This window comes from Rhinolophus sinicus, chromosome 3 (assembly GCF_057876585.1).
Source record: "Rhinolophus sinicus isolate RSI-liver-muscle chromosome 3, RSI-T2T, whole genome shotgun sequence".
Classification (NCBI taxonomy): Eukaryota; Metazoa; Chordata; class Mammalia; order Chiroptera; family Rhinolophidae; genus Rhinolophus; species Rhinolophus sinicus.
The window spans coordinates 138,604,053-138,620,122 of record NC_142503.1 but is presented as its reverse complement, the minus strand read 5'-3'; the positions used below and the strand labels follow the sequence as shown (position 1 = coordinate 138,620,122).

Sequence of the window (16,070 nt, the reverse complement as noted above, 5' to 3'; positions counted from 1 at the left end):
GATTGCAGTCTTTCCCCATATTTTTTCTGGGGTTCATAGTGTTGCATGTCATAATATATCCTTTTTGGGGGGCGGGGGGGGAGTAAGTGACCTTCCAAAGCTTCCCTGTGAGCTAAGAACAATCAGAAGCCAAACCTCCCAAGGTTTCCACACTGTTGTTTTCTGTAGGACATAGTCCATTTTGAATTCCAGACTTTCAACAGCTTCAGTGAGATTTTAAATTCACACCCACAGAAAGTAATTAATTCGATAAACGGGGATGAGGCAGTTGAATGCTACTGCCAGCTCTGCATCTCCTAACTAGCTGTGTCACCTTGAGTAGGTCATATGTATGTCCTGGAACCAGGAAGTCAGTTAAATATAGGGGGTCCTTTCCAGATTTAATAGTCTATGATTCTGAGTATTATAATGTGCTGTGTAACTTGTTAAACTCCTTAGAGGCAGGGCCCACTCACGGATCTGATTATTGTCTCAGGGAAGGGCAGGGAGGTGGGGTGGCCAGGCAGAGGCAGCAGAACAGGAAACTGCCACAAAACAGGCCAGTGGAACTTCCTGGAAGTGGCGATTGAGGCTGGGAACAGCCTGTAGCATGAGCAGGTCACCTGAGGGTTATGACTCAGGTAGCACTAGGCAGGTGGGAAGAGGAGAGAGTTGAAGCCTGGCACCAAAACTGCCCCAGTTATGCCAGGGCCCTAGAGGCCTGGTGTCCAAAGGTGGCCCGTTAGCCAGCAGCTTCAGTCATCAGCTGTTGAACACCATGTGGGCTGAGGTCCGGGAGCAGGTGCCAAGCAGTGGGTAGAGAGCTGTAGCAGGTGCAATCAGCTGCAGTTTAGCCCGGGTAAAGCAGGCCCCGGGTACCAGGCAGTGTTCAGGAACAGGGTGCCAATCCTAGGGGAGCCAGGAGCTGGTGTGGGAGTCAGGCTTCTCTGAGCAGGGGCCTGGAAGCTCTGAGGTACCACACTAGTAGGTGGTAAGGGGGTCTTAGGGCAGCCTAGCAGCTGCCCCAGGCCTGAGCTTGGGGTGGGAGATTCGGGGGTCAGTAAGAAGCCTTTGTGAGAGACTGAGCAGCTATGGGACTTCTTGCTTCCGTTGGGGTTGGCTCCAGAGTGGGACAGGTCTGGGCATGGAAGGGAGTGGCATGCACAGGCCCAGTCCAGAGGTCCCAGGAGGGCCGAGACCAAGGAAATGACATGAGAATGGCTAGTGAGCAGCTGGTTCTCCTCAACTGAACATAGCAGGCCCTTCAAGTCCTTCAGGGCTAGGCAGGGCCCTCCCCCAGCCCCATCCAGACCAAGTCAGGCATCACTACCCAAGGCCAAGAGATGATTTAATACTCATTTTACCGCTTATTCATCATGTCCTCAGGAATATAGTTAAAGCCCATCACTCTAAAGAAAGGATTCCCAAACTTTGGGTTTCCCTAGTTAGCTCAAAGAATCGTGTGAATATTGTAGGTTATTTTAATTTGAAAAATAAGTAAATAACAGGTTTGCTAGTGACAGAAAGGTTTAGAATAATCTCTCCCAATCTATGCTTATAGCAATAGCCAAGCAGCACAACGTGTGCTTATGTAAAAATGACCTTTATAGGGATGGAAAAGTTAGCATTGTCTGGTCCGAGCCTGCCAGCATTTGCATTATGCACTTATTTTAGTGTTCAACTCATAGTAAGATGTTTTTGGCTGTGCCCAGTGTGCATCCATACACAGAGGCCCTTGGCTGAACCATGGGATGTGTCTGCTTACCCCCTTTATTTAATTTCCATTCTTCCACAAGATTACAGTAGAAGTCTGTTTTCTTTAATAGGATTTTCCGTAGCTGCATAGTCATTTTCTCTTGTAATCACTGCTCTGTTTTTCATCCTTTCTTATTTCAGTTATTTTCCTGACTTCTAATCTAGTCTGTAGAATTCTAGCTACACAAAGAGAACTTTTGTAATGAACATTTCTTAACGTCCTGAAGTTGGAAATCAGTGGGAGAGTGGAAATGTAAGGAAGAGGGTGACACGAGCCACACAGGATTGCCCACCTCTCGGGTAACAGCCCTGAGGCTTCCCCCTCGTGTATTGCTGGTCCCCTGCCAGAGGGAGCTTCTGCCGTCCAGCCCGGTCCCAGGCAGCTGGTCTAGTGTAGAAGTAATTTTAGTGCCACTTGTAGAGATCTCGGGGTCTACACTGTCCCCAGAAAGGTTATGGGAATTCTCGTCTCACTGCTCACTGGGCACACATTTCCGTGCAGATCAGCCATTTCCTTCGGCTCTAGTTTCATTTCCTGGTGCTCCGAGGCACCAGCCTTGGTGACACTCTCTTTAGTTCTTCTGATTAATCACCAGAACTGAGATTTTTCCCACCCAGGCCCCTACCCATCCTGCCCACTCTCTACATAAAAACACAGGACAGCCCCCCAGAGGCACAAGAACTAGGGCCAGAGAACTTCCCCATGTCAGTCACCCTTCCCCAGGGATGCTTTTTAAGATGGGGTCCCATGGGAAATCCTCTTTGCAGCCAGACCTCGCCCCCACCCTGTCCCCAGGCAAGCATCATCAACCCACCTGGAAAGCAGGGATCTCGGCATTATTCCTGCCTCCCTGTTCTCCCAGACCCATCATTAGCCTAGAATTAGGATAGCAGGGTTCTAAATCCTCCATCTGCTCCTAGCTCCCACCAAGCAGTCTAAGTGCAGCCCACCTTCTAAGCCTGCGCTGCAGCCTCACACACAGCACTGCCCTGCGTACGGCCCACAGTGTGTTACCTCTACGCCTCCATCCGTGCTTTTCCCTCCCAGGCTGCCATATCCCTCCCTTCAAGGCCCAACTCAGATGTCACTTCTTCCCTGCATCTGTCTTCCCACAACCCACACTGCCACATTCCACCTCCCAAGGTCTTTTTGGCTGCTCCTCCTCCTGGCGCTTAATGGGGTTTTCTCTGCTCTCTTTCCCTGGGTGGTCTCATTCACACGCGTGGCTCTGGCCACCACCTCTACTGCAGCTCTCAAACCCATCAGCCAGGCCAGCTCTCTCCCAAGCTCTTGTCCTCCATTCCAGCCACCCTAAGACAGTTCCTCCTAGGGGTCGCTCATGTATCTGACATTCCACGCGCCCAGAACCAGGCTTGTAATTTCCCCCTCTCCTCTCCCACAGATCCTTGCCCTCCTCCTGCCCCGAGGACCACGGCTCTGTATGGGTGCCTGTTGTGTGTTGTGATGCTTGTAAGATGCCATCTTGTTTATCCTTCGGGTGTACTTCTAAATGGCATGTCCTCACTGACATATGCCCCCTCAGGTACACGCCTACATCATCAGCCACCTGAAGAAGGAGATGCCGAGTGTATTTGGAAAGGAAAACAAGAAGAGAGAGCTTATCAGCAGGTTGCCAGAAATCTACATTCAGCTGCAGCGAGAATACCAGATTTCTGCAGGGGACTTCCCGGAGGTCAAGGCAATGCAGGTACGGGGCGCCCATGACAACGTCATGCGCAGGAGATGGAGAGGCGCTGCCACCTTGTCCGGCCGGTTGTTGGGTACACATGTGGGTTTCGTGGCTTAGAATGGAGGAGAATGCAGCAGGTTCGTCTGCCTAATGGTGATCCATGATAATACGTGCCTGTGAATTAAGAAGTTGCCTGCCTCCCTCCTGAAACATTTAAAACAAGAGGGGACATATTTCAAAGAGTCACTTAAGCTCACATAAAAAAATCATATGAGCAACCCTCTGAGGCTGTGTTCAAGGTTGTTTTGACCTTGAGTTGACACCTGTTTTTTGGAATCCTAGAACCTTAAGGGAATTAGCGCTGGGAGCGACCTTGGAGGTCGCTGCCCAGCACTGTGGGACTGTGTGCTCAGGCAGCGCTGCTGCGGCAGGCTCAGGGTCCCAGTCAGAGGCCATGGGGCTCTGTGGACACAGCTAGACGTCGCTGGACACAGTGAGACATGCTCACTAAAGATTTTGCTTAAAGGTCAGCATTGGGCAGCCTTAGGCCTGATTTCAGGGTCTCTCTGTGTTGTGTCCGGGCAGCTCCAGATAAGCCTGAGTGGATGGATGCTGCCTTCAGCCACCCTGGCCTGACCAATGAGTCCACCACCCCGCCGTGGTGTTAGAGTAGCATATAATTGCTAACTGTATCCTTCCAAGCGAGGCAGACAGTCCTTGCACTGGCTAAGAAGATGGTCCTCACAGAGCCAGACTGACCGTCTTCTCCAGTGCAAGAACCTGTCTGCACCAGAGGCCACAGTCCTGTCTGTAAGACAAACAGCACACACTCAGAGACCTGCAGCCACCAACCAATGACGTGAACAAGTGAGGCAGGCCAGGAAAAGAGAAATTGTGTCACCTTCTCTGACTACCTCTTATTTTCTCACGTAGAGATGTGGGTTCCTCTACCAGAGGAGATGAATTCTACAAGTGCAGTGAGAACTTGTGGGGGGGGCCCATGGTGGGGGCAGATTGGAGAGCAAGTGAAAAGGCCCAGGTTTGCCCGGTGCGCACTGCCCTGTGGGAATACGGGCCTGGATGGTTCACAAGAAGCTGGAAATCTGGATTTGTATGTAAAGTCCCCTGGTTTTCCATTTTTGGCTCAAATTCTCAAAAGAATACTAATAAGCCAAACAGAGCATGCCTGCGTGCTGTCTGCACCCTGGAGACCCCCCGTTGCCATCTCCTGCGCTGAGCCTCAGAGAACGAGCACTGAAAGGAGAATGCAGTTAAAAATATGCAGCTGGAAGGCTGGGCCTGTGAGCTGCCTGCCTGCCTGCCTCAGGAGACGATCGGAGGAGGAAAAGGGAGGAGGGAAGGTTGAGCAGTGGAGGCAAAGATCAACAGGTGGCAGAAGGGGAAGCTTTGATCCTCGGGGTTTTTCTAAAAATGTAAACTTTATTTAAGTACATAGTAAAAGAGGAGTGGGTTACACGTACTGTTGCGATGGCCGGGCTCAAGGTGAGTGCATCTGGCATACGTGACCTGGTAGCTTCAGAATAAATACGGAAGCATCTGTTTTCCCCATAAGTGAAGCAGGTGTTCCTGTGCTCAGAGAATGAATTGGGTTCTTTCTCGGTCACAAGGTGGCTATTTTGAGGGGCCTCTTGGAGCATCTTCCTGAGCAGGTTCCACTTTCACACCTTTAGGATGTGCCCTGCACCCTATGACCAAACTGAAGGGCAACTGTTCCCTTGCATCCTTCGGAAATTTGTGAAGGGAAATTGGTTTCTTGCCCAAAATGAAAGCTGTGCACACTATGACCTACTGGGGCTTCTGAGGCTTGTTAGCCTAGTGAGGCTACTGCAGTGTCCCCCCCACAAGAACATGCTGCTCCCAATACCCGAGGCACCACTGCGGCAAGCCTCCCTTTCAGGGCCTCCCAATGAACCCCCATAACATAGGGAGCAGACTAGCCAGAGCCACTGATGACCATGTTAGCCTGGGCCTGGCCAGGTTGGAGGATGCCCAGGCCTCTCAGAGCTGGGGCAGAAGCGCAGTCCTGGGGAAGAAAACGGGAAAGCCATGTGCCCCTTCACCTCAAGTCTCAGATCTCAGGAGCAAGCACAGCCCATTTCACCAGACAGTATAGGAAGAGCCCGAACCTTCACTGAGAACCCTGTGGGACAGGCCCCACACCAAGTGCCTTAGCTCCTTCACTGGGCACTTGAGAGCCCAAGGGCTAGGAGCGTGGGGTCCCACCTGACAGGCGCCCTGTTCACCTGTATTCATTTATTCATTCACCCAAGAAATTTTAACGAAGCTTACTGTGGTCAGGTACTGTTCTAGGCCCCAGAATAAATCAATGAACAAAAATGAAACAAATGGCAAAAATAAAAATCCTTGTCCCTATGGGGTGTACATTGTGGACTACGGTCTTTGCCACGATGCTATGTCTGGCAGTGAAGCTTTTGGCAGCAAAGGCTATTGTTGGGACACGTTCTCCTTGTTACAATGCGAGTGCTATTGTGCGTCAGTGTAATTAATGCATTTAGTATCTGTTATTTTGGGGCTCTCTCCCTCATGAGGCCGGTGACCCCGGTCTTGTCCACCACCATATCCGCAGCTCCTGGGGTGTGGCAGGTGCTCAATGAAGATGTGTGGAATGAGTTCCTCGATAAGTTAGTGTATGTTTATGTTGACAAAGGAAAGTTCAAACCTATAGAAAAAAATGTTTTTAAGAGTTTATTTGGGCCAAAACACTGACGACCAGCCCAGAAGCAAAATCTCAAAGGACTGAGAAAATGCTCCGGCAAATGGCAGTTTTGCAGTTCTTGATTAGAATCAAAGGAGAAAACATAAGGAAGGTTCCATGAAATCCATTGGTGGTAGATTAAGGAGGTGGGAGAAAGCAACGTGGGGAAATCTCTAGGATTGGATAAAAAGTAAAACGGAGAGACAGAGACTTCTTTCACATTGGTGGGGACAGGACAGTTAACATTTCACATTTATAGTAAATAGCGATAGTATGGTTATGCCTCCTCCACAGGGTCTGGAAAAGATAACTGCTGGCATCCCAAGGCTATGTTACCTTAGATGCCCAAAAACAATGGACAGGGCTCAATTAAGGCAAAGAGGAACCTTTTATTAAGGAATCTATAGGCCTGGAGTGTGACGACCCACGACCTGCTCAGTTAGGAATTTGTGGTCAGACTATCCAGAGTGGTTACTCTCAGTCACTGAGCTTGTCAGGCCGGCCAAGTAGCCCCTTGAACTTGTCAGGTTTGCTACATAGCCCCTCTTTTCTGTTCACATTTATATTGTCACAGGCGCTAGGATAGTGAGGATCTCAGGCCCTGACCCAGCCCGACTTTCACAGGGCTTAGAGACCAGCCGTTTCCAGAACAAACCCCTGGAAGCTGAAAGAGGCTTCTCCCTTGGGAAGCCAGCTGGGCCTTAATCACACCACCCCAGGAAACAAGGCAGGACTAGTGCTTGTAAGGTATGCTTACAGTCACCTGATGCTTTAGGCTAGTTTGCTGTCACCCAGGAAGCTTTGGGGTCAGAGCTTCTGTCATCCCTGAGTCTGTTGAGCGTCTGACATCTTCTCCAACACAGGTGGTCAACCTCACATCTACCGTGTCTGGGACAGGGGTGGCGGCATAAACTTGGCAATGACCTTATTATGATCTTTGCATATCCGAGGGTCATTTGGAGAGCTCACCGATGCAATCTCTCAGTCTCTGTTCTCCCTGTGCTCTCATGGACCAAGCTAGTCCAGCTGGCTCTTAGCTGTAACAATGAGCTGAGTGTATTTTGAAGGCTTTTGCACAGTGCTGGGAGAGGCCCAGGCCCTGCTCCGTACCCTTTCAGGAGGGAGTCTCATTTACCACACTGATGTGTCCAGTCCTGGAAAACGAGGAGAACACTAGCACAGCCACCTTTGTCCCTGACTCAATTCTCCAAGGAGCATTTGGCCCCCACAGCTGATGAGTTGGCAGCCTTTCAACAGCAGAGGGCAGCAGAGCCATCCCCATCTGCTCGTAGGCTCCTGAGGATTCTAAAACTACTGGTGAATGTTGGGAGTGAATGGGCAAGGGATAAGCCGTATGGAGACTGGGCTGGGAACTGACTTTGTGTCTTGGGAGGGAGCATTTCCAGGATCCCAGGCTTGGTGGCTTTGATGGATACAACCGTTGATGGGTGAATCTTTAAATTCCCCAGGGTATATTCATCCCATTAAAAAGATATCTGTCTGGGAGCTACCCTGGTGGAAGGCAGGGATGGCAGTGATTGAATTTGTACCCCATACTTCATGGTCAAGCCTGGGGGGCATGGGAGTATAGGGTTTATTTCCTACAGTGTAGGGAATGGCGGCTGCAGCTGCTTCCTGTCCACCCCTGCAAATCTGTGGCATTTCCCCTTGCCAGCTTTCCAGAGGTTTACAGTCTGAATGCACGTCTCCTGGATTCAGAGGGTGGAAAGTTTGGGCGGGCACCACCCTTCATTTTTCTGCTTGGCCAGACACAGGGTCTCTGTGTGTGCTCAGAACTCAGGCTCATTCATGAGGAAACGGGGTAGGTGTTTGTGCACCCAGGGGAATCCAGACTTGTTTACCCCAGCTCTCAGATTTTTGTGTAGGCTGCCTGCTCTCCTCCTCCTGGCATTTCTCATCTCAGTCCCCTTGGCTGACTGAGATGTTGGTAGCAGGAGATCAAATTGTTAGCAGCATTATTTGGTGCTGATATTAGGGTGGGATGTAGGTGACTGTGGTCTGTCAATAAGGATGGAGGACGCGCCAACCGGAATGGGTTTTAGAAACCAGGCCTGCACCACCCTGCTGCTCTAAGCTGAATGCAGACTGAACACTGGCTATCAGCCCAGCCCAGGGAGGTTTGACAGCTGCAGAGTTTGCTACTGAAAAGTGGTGCTGCTGTAGAGATATGTCAGGCTGCTTAGCTTTCAGCTCTGTCCCCTCCACCATCTAAAGCTCAGGGCTCCACTTCTAAATAATAGCATAGAATGTCTGCCCTGCCAGTACACCCTACAGACCACAGTTTTGATTCTCCATTGGAAACAACCTAAATATCCAACTGCATAGGACAGGGTGAATGACGAATGACCCATCCATAAATTCAGTATTAGGTAGCTACCGTGTTTCCCTGAAAATAAGACCTAGCTGGACAATCAGCTCTAATGCGTCTTTTGGAGCAAAAATTAATATAAGACCCGGTCTTATTTTACTATAAGACCGGCTATGATATGATATGATATGATATGATATAATATAATATAATATAATATAATATAATATAATATAATACCAGGTCTTATTTTACTGTAATATGAGACCGGGTATAACATAACATAACATAACATAACATAACATAACATTACATTACATTACATTACATTACATTACATTACATTACAGTGGGTCTTATTTTACTATAAGACCTGGTATAATATAATATAATACAATACAATACCAGGTCTTATATTAATTTTTGCTCCAAAAGACGTGTTTGAGCTGATTGTCCAGCTAGGTCTTATTTTCGGGGAAACACAGTATTAGGAATGAAGTTGTATATGAAGATGATTCCTAGGTTCCATGCGAGCCTGGCTAAGTGTGGAAGGACCCCCCTAGAAGAGACCAGTGCTACAAAGATGGGGGGAAGTGGGGTTTTTTGTTTGTTTTTTGGTCGTGGAGTTTCGTTTTTTTGGTTTTTGTTTTAGCTCCTGACATCAAGGAAATCTCTGTCTAAACCCTAGCTGAACACAAACCAAGGAACAGAAATTTTAGTGAATACAGTCTGTGCAAAAAATAGTTGGGAAAGTCACTAAAAAAAAAAAAAAAAAATATATATATATATATATATATATATATATATATATACAAAAATTAATATGGAAAGGTATAATGCATTACTTCTTTAAAATGCAGGCTAAATAGTGGTGTCATAGTTCAGTTAGAGTGTGTATATGTGTGTGTTTGTGATTATAAAAATGGCTAGAAATGAACACTCCAAAATATTAGCAGGTTATTGCTGGATGATGGAGTTATAAGCACTTTAAAATTTTTATTTTTGTTTACTAGTTTTCCCCCCAAAATTTTTATAATAAAAGTGTGATATTTATGATAATACCAACTTTTATTTCTTTTCTAACTGCCTGTCACATTACTTCTGCCCAAAACAGTCAGGTCTAAGGGGTATGTGACACCTCTTTTCCTTGAGTGTCTCTCTGCCTCATCTCCCAAAAATTGCACATCTGGCCCTCCAGAATTGTCCCAAAAGAAATACTTCACATAGAATACACATAAAAACTGCCATACCTGGTGTTCTCTGCATTTATTTGACTAAACTGCTGTTGAAGGCATTTTTCACTAGATCTGGAGATCCCTCATAAAAAGCCCCTGGTGACTCTCACAATTCAGGGCCAGAGAAAGTTTGTCTCTAGCAATGAATAGGTGGTTTCTCCCCTCAGACAATGTGGGGTATGATCTCCACCCGCCCCCAAAACCCAGCTGGGGCAGCTGAGGAGCAATAGTTTTTCTTCCCTTGTTGTCTGATGTGATAATTCCCTTGTCTCCCTTTTAGTTACTTGGGTTTTCCATTTCTTTTTGTTTTTCTTTTTTTAACTGGGGAATATTGGGGAACAGTATGTTTTTGCAGAACCCATCAGCTCCAAGTCAAGTCGTTGTTTTCAGTCTAGTTGTGGAGGGCCCAGCTCACTGGCCCATGTGGGAATCGAACCGGTGACCTTGGAGTTATGAGCACTGAGCTCTAACCAACTGAGCCAACCGGCCGCCCAGGTTTTCCATTTCTGATGACTTCTATTTCATGTTAACATTTTCACTATAAGCTAAGTCAAGCCCTTTTTGAAAGTACACAGGAACTAAAAAACTAGAATGTCCTTCCTCTATTACAACATAAGCTTCCTGAGCATACAGACTGTGGCTTTTCATATTTATACCCCCAGACCCCAGAACAGGGCTTGGCACATAACAAATGGCCAATAAATGTAGGATGGATGGATGGATGGATGGATGATAGATGATGGATGGGTGACTAAGGAGAACCAAGGTAAGAAGGACTGTTTCTACAGAGCCTCTGTGGCATCTATGGTCGGCTCCCATCCTAGCCAGGCAATTGCCTTGTGTCTCTGAAGCCTGTGCTGCTGCTGCTGCATCTGTTGCCTGGCCAGTTCCCGCAGGAGGCGGAGCGGAGACCTTCCCTGACGTGACTAATAGACACAGCCCTATTGGCTGGATTTATACTCACCCTCCTCATTCCTACTCTACTTCCTCTTACCAGTTTCAATTTTTACTTATTTGTACTCTAAACTGCATTTTAAAAAACTGATCCAAAAACAACGTCCTTAAAGAATTGTTTTACTGTCACAGCTTCATGTTGTAGGACAAAAAGCACTAGTGAAGAGGCAGGAGGCATGGGCGTTACTCCTGACTCCTCCAGGGCACCCCATGTGCTCTGTGTAAAACACAATTATACCTAGCCTTCCTTATTCCCAGCGTATGAAGATCAACTGAGGTCTGTTGTAAAATCACCTCCAAAGATAAAATACAAATCTGCAGAGCACTACAAAAGAGAAAAGGGTAGGGTAAAGAAGGTCGTCTCAAAGCCCTAGAGGATTGCTCTCACTCACACGGCTGCCAGCAGAGATTAGCTACTATAGCAAAATGTTGCATCCCATGCACCTTCTTTCTTGTTCCAAAAGCCACACCTGTCTCTGGAGAGTTCAGATGTGGCGACCCCACCAAAGAGAGAGCGCTGGAATAGGCCAGGGTATGGAGTGTCTGCTTTAAAGGAGAATTCGTCTCCCTCAGCTATTTGTTCCCTGTTTGCTTTCTAAGAGAGGGCATGTAACCAAGCGTGGTTTCTCCTTTTGCAGGAACAGCTTGAGAACTACGACTTCACCAAATTCCACTCACTGAAGCCCAAGCTGATTGAGGCTGTGGACAACATGCTGACCAGCAAGATCTCGTCCCTGATGAGCCTCATCAGCCAGGAGGAGCTAAGCACGCCCATGCAGCTTGTGCAGGGCGGCGCCTTCGACGGCACCGCCGAGGGCCCCTTCAACCAGGGCTACGGGGAGGGCGCCAAGGAGGGTGCCGACGAGGAGGAGTGGGTTGTGGCCAAAGACAAGCCGGTCTATGATGAGCTCTTCTACGCCCTGTCGCCTATCAATGGCAAGATATCGGGCGTCAATGCCAAGAAGGAGATGGTGACCTCCAAGCTACCCAATAGCGTCCTGGGCAAGATCTGGAAGCTGGCCGACTGTGACTGTGACGGCATGCTGGATGAGGAAGAGTTCGCGCTGGCCAAGCACCTCATCAAGATCAAGCTAGACGGCTATGAGCTGCCCAACAGCCTTCCCCCCCACCTGGTGCCCCCCTCTCACAGGAAGTCCCTGCAGAAGGCCGACTGAGGGGCAGGCCACCCACAGGGCGGGCGGTATGGAGTGGGACTCAGGGGACCTGGGCCTGAGGCCTGTGCTGCCACTGACTCACTGAATGACCCTGGGCAAGGCACACCCTCTCTGTGCCTCAGTTTCCCCATCTGTAGAGTGGAGAGGGCAGACACTGGACACTGGATGTGGTCCTTTCACCTCTAAACTTCCCTGTGTTTCTATTAAAATATTGGGGGGAGGGAGTGGATAAAGAGATTGTAGGGTTGAGAAGGAAGAGAAATTGACCAAAGAGTACTCAGAAGCCTGCAGAGACATCCATGTGGCGGTGGGCTTGGTGAGGTCCCAGGAGCGTGGGGCGTGAGCTGTGGGTACCACTGAAGCATGAGTCCACTGGGCTTCCCTGGACCGCTCATCGTGAACCTGTCCCTCAGAGGGCACCCGGAGGGAGCAAAGATGATCTTATTTATTTTGTTTCCTGCTACATTTGGAGTGGAAAAAAACAGAGCAGAGAGGGTTTCTGCTCTCTCCAAACTGTCTACCAAAGAGAAGGCAATTGCTGCCCGAGGTTTGAAAGGAGGATGTACAGTGTCTGTGTGTACCCTGTCCCTTCTGCAAGCCCTAGCAGAGCAGAACAGGCAGCCAGGCCAAAGCGAGTGTCCCAGCACCCCGCAGACTAGCCCACCCCTGGGCCTTCCCTGCAAAGCTGTATTTGGTTAGGAATCTGGAACCCATAACCTTTATTAACCCCGGCGAGATTTCTAGTGTTCAACTCATGTCGAAGTCTGAAGATTAGCTTTTCTTACTGGTCTGTCCAATAATTTGTAGCAAAGTCTATTTATCATACTTAAACTATAGTAAGGAAAAGAGGCAGTTTTCCCTTGTCATTAGTGTGGTTACATGTCCCCAAGGCTCCTTCCTTAGTCAATGGCAGGATTTAAATTCAGCAAAAACAGGTGTTGGTACATGTGGAGCCCTGGACCTGTGGACACAAAGGGGAATGAGAGGCCAGTCTCCCCCAGGCTGACAGGGAGAAAAGAACGGTCTACTAGCTTAGACACTATTTTTATAAAACAGGCGTTTTTATTATAAAATAGTCAAGTTTTTTTGGTTTGTTTTTTCAGGATAAAAGCCTTTATACAGAAACAGATGGAACCTTTCATATAAAACCTTTTCTTCAAAAGACTGTGTGGTTCGTATCACGAATGCACGTCACTAGGCAGGCTTTGGGCACGTCCTTGTACATGAGCTCCCTGAGGGTCCTCTCCCAAGTCCCCCGCGTCAACCCCTCTGGACCCCTCACTCAGATGCCTGTGTCAGGTGGAGGCGATTGATGCTCACTGCCCGCCTCCCTGCTCTGGGGGCTCCAGCGCGGAGATGCAGGTACCTTTTCACCCTTAGGCAGGCAATAAAAGAGAGACATGAAATTGTGATTGGCTGTATGGCCCGGGGCCCTGCCAGCACCAGAAATGAATGAAATCAGAAGAGTCCCACCTGAGCCTTCCAAAAAGCACTGCTTTCTGGGTTTTCTGTTTGTTTTGTTTTGCCTAATGTCACCTGTGACCTCAGGGTCAGAACTGCAGACTTAAGAGAAATATTTTACTTTAGAGAAGCAGGAATCCAGATGCCAGCCCTCATACTCCCTAGCTTGCTAAATAATTTTGTTTGAAGAGACGGAAATGCATAATATGGTTTTTAATCTTAATGAAGAGTTTTAATGAGACACAGAGAAAAGAGACGTTTATAATGCCAGTCCTGTAATATGAGCAGATAGTTTTGTGACCCCATGAGGACTGCCTCAGCACAAGCACGGTGGGGTCCACCAAAGGGCACAGCTGCGAGAGAAGAGAATTGCTGTGTCCATAGGTGTAGAGATGCCAAAGTGAGCTGCTGTGCCATTCAGGATCATCTTTCTCTAACTCTGCTCAATTGTCATAGATAAAGATAAATATATGCACATATATATCACCCGAATATGTACTTTTGACACGTGTACATATGTAGATATGGCCACGTTTTGTCTATGTAGAGACATAGGAAAACTGCTATAGAGGGCCGGCAGATGTCTGGTTTCTGTGTGGAAGGAAGCATAGCATTGTGATCCCTACCCTCCCCCACGCCCTCAGGTAGGAGACCATCTGGTAGCTCAATCCTTTCCCTACTGAGAAAGAAAGAAATCACGTCTAGTTTCCTTAATATCTTCTCTTACAACATGAAGTCATTGGAGTTGCTTGAAAAGAAGAACACTGGGAAATATTAGGGATGGCGGCCAAGTGAGGACCCGTATCTTTTAGGACCTGCACAAAGTTCCTGGACTCTGTCCGAAACACCCATTATCCCCACCCCCACCCCACGCAGCAGGGTGGCAGAACAGCAGAGCCCTCTAGGATCTGTTCACTTTGACCAACTTTATTGCCCTTCCCACATCACCCCAATTTTCCAAGTACCCACCCCCTCCCCAGAGTGTTTACATGTGGGTGGGAGGGTGGAAGTAGGTAAACTCTAGCACTAAGAAACTATCTTCATGTTCTCCATGAGTCCACAGAAGAAAAATCTAAGAATCTTGCATCTAGTTTCTATACAGCACATGATATCACATAACACAAACTGCAGGATTGAGCTTAGGGGGGAAACAAACGAAAACTTCAGCCGCCTCCTCCCAAAGTTGACTTCCCAGTTGTAAGCCTGCTAATGACTCCTTCCTGAACTTCTCTCAGACCTGCTGAGACCCCAGCTCCTGCCTACCTGGGACGTCCAACCTGTTTCCACCTCACGCTCCCGCCCAGCGTTGCACATCGATTTTTTTTCTCGCAGACTTGGATGGCCCAGGATGAGGACACCTTCAAAGGGGAGAGCCATTCCTTTAGTGGGCTTTCGCTTCTCCAGGGCTGGACTGGGTTTTCTTTGGCAACTTGTCATTATGCAGCAATTGCATGTTTGGACTTGGGGCTATGGTTCCTCCCACAGGACAGTGGCTCTTGAGAGTTGAATTTTTATTCTGTATCATGGAACTGGGTGTCCAGGTGGGTCAGAGAGCATGTGAGGAGGAGCAGAATGTCTGCTGCTCTCCCCCCAGCCCCTGGCCTTCTTACCAGCACACAGAAGAGGCCTCAGCAGAGCCCTGACCCCTCTGCCCCTGACCACAGTCCTTTCTGGTCAGCTGGGTCTTCTAAGTAGCCACCTCTCTACTACACTGGGAATGTGGGGGTGCTTAGCCGCCAGAGTCATGCCTGACAGCCATACGTGGATCTTTTCACTTTGCATCGCTATACTCCTTCATTATACCGAGAGCAATATCCTGGAATAAATGCCTTGAAGATACGGAGAGCATTTAACAGTGGCACTGTATTTCCTCCATAGAATGTGGCAGAAGAAGAACATTCTTAGGACGGATAACCACTGAGTTTATTCAGGTAAACATGGTTCTAATTTAAGAGTGTGTCAGGTTTCATGTCAATTAGCCAATGCAGTGAATACACAATGCTTCTATTTTTTTGTAATCTTGTTTAGAAGTGTCAAAAAAAGAGGCGCAGTTTATTGATCAATAAACTTATGAAAAAAAAATTTCTACCTTTCCTCCACTGGCTCTGGTTGTCCAAGGACTGCATACAGCTTTCTCAGGCATAAAGTGGGGATCCCTGTCATCCATTCTGAAATAAGGCAAAGGAGTTAGGTGATAGGGTGCCTTCCTGCACGCCTTCCCGTGACCTCCGACTTCCTGTGTCGTCTCTGGGTGGGAGCTTCCCAAAATGGGGCTTCTTGAGAAGAAAAGCAGCTCCATCACTGGAGGCAGAAGCCAGGTCTGGGAGCAGGCCCCGAGGGAGGCTGGGGCCCCAACTGAGAGTGACTGGAAGCCAGGACTGCAGGGTTCTGTCGAGAAGGACCCTTCTGAGGCTGAAACGGCATCACTGAGCAGGGCTGCCCCGATGTCCTCTCCCTGTGCCCCTGATGTTGCAGTAGTGCTAGGTTGGAGCCATGGTTGGCTGGCACTGCTCCTGCTTCCTGCCGTACCTCCCTGGTGTGGACCGTCCATAGTAGAGATCTGGGTTTTTCCCACTGGCACTCATCTACCCTTTTGGTGACCCAGACCAGGAATTTCCTTTGCAGAGCACATTCCACTTCCCCACCCTCAGTCTGAGTCATAAGATTTGGGTGAGAGAGACACCCAACCCCTTTTTCCAGAGTGGGTCCTGATTGGCTTAAGCCAGTTAAAGTATATCATCCCCCTGGTCACAG

The 16,070-nt window shown here is 48.5% G+C and overlaps 1 protein-coding gene across 1 annotated transcript in view; it reads left to right on the top strand.

Moving 5' to 3' along the window:
• EHD4 (EH domain containing 4) overlaps window positions 1-15,402 on the top strand; it is a 72,515-nt gene extending 57,113 nt beyond the window's left edge. The window contains exons 5-6 of the mRNA XM_019725423.3: window positions 3,279-3,443; window positions 11,319-15,402. Coding sequence (XP_019580982.1) covers window positions 3,279-3,443; window positions 11,319-11,855 — 702 coding nt within the window. The 3' untranslated portion in view covers window positions 11,856-15,402. The remainder of the gene's footprint in view (window positions 1-3,278; window positions 3,444-11,318) is intronic.
• The last annotated feature ends 668 nt before the right edge of the window (window positions 15,403-16,070 follow it).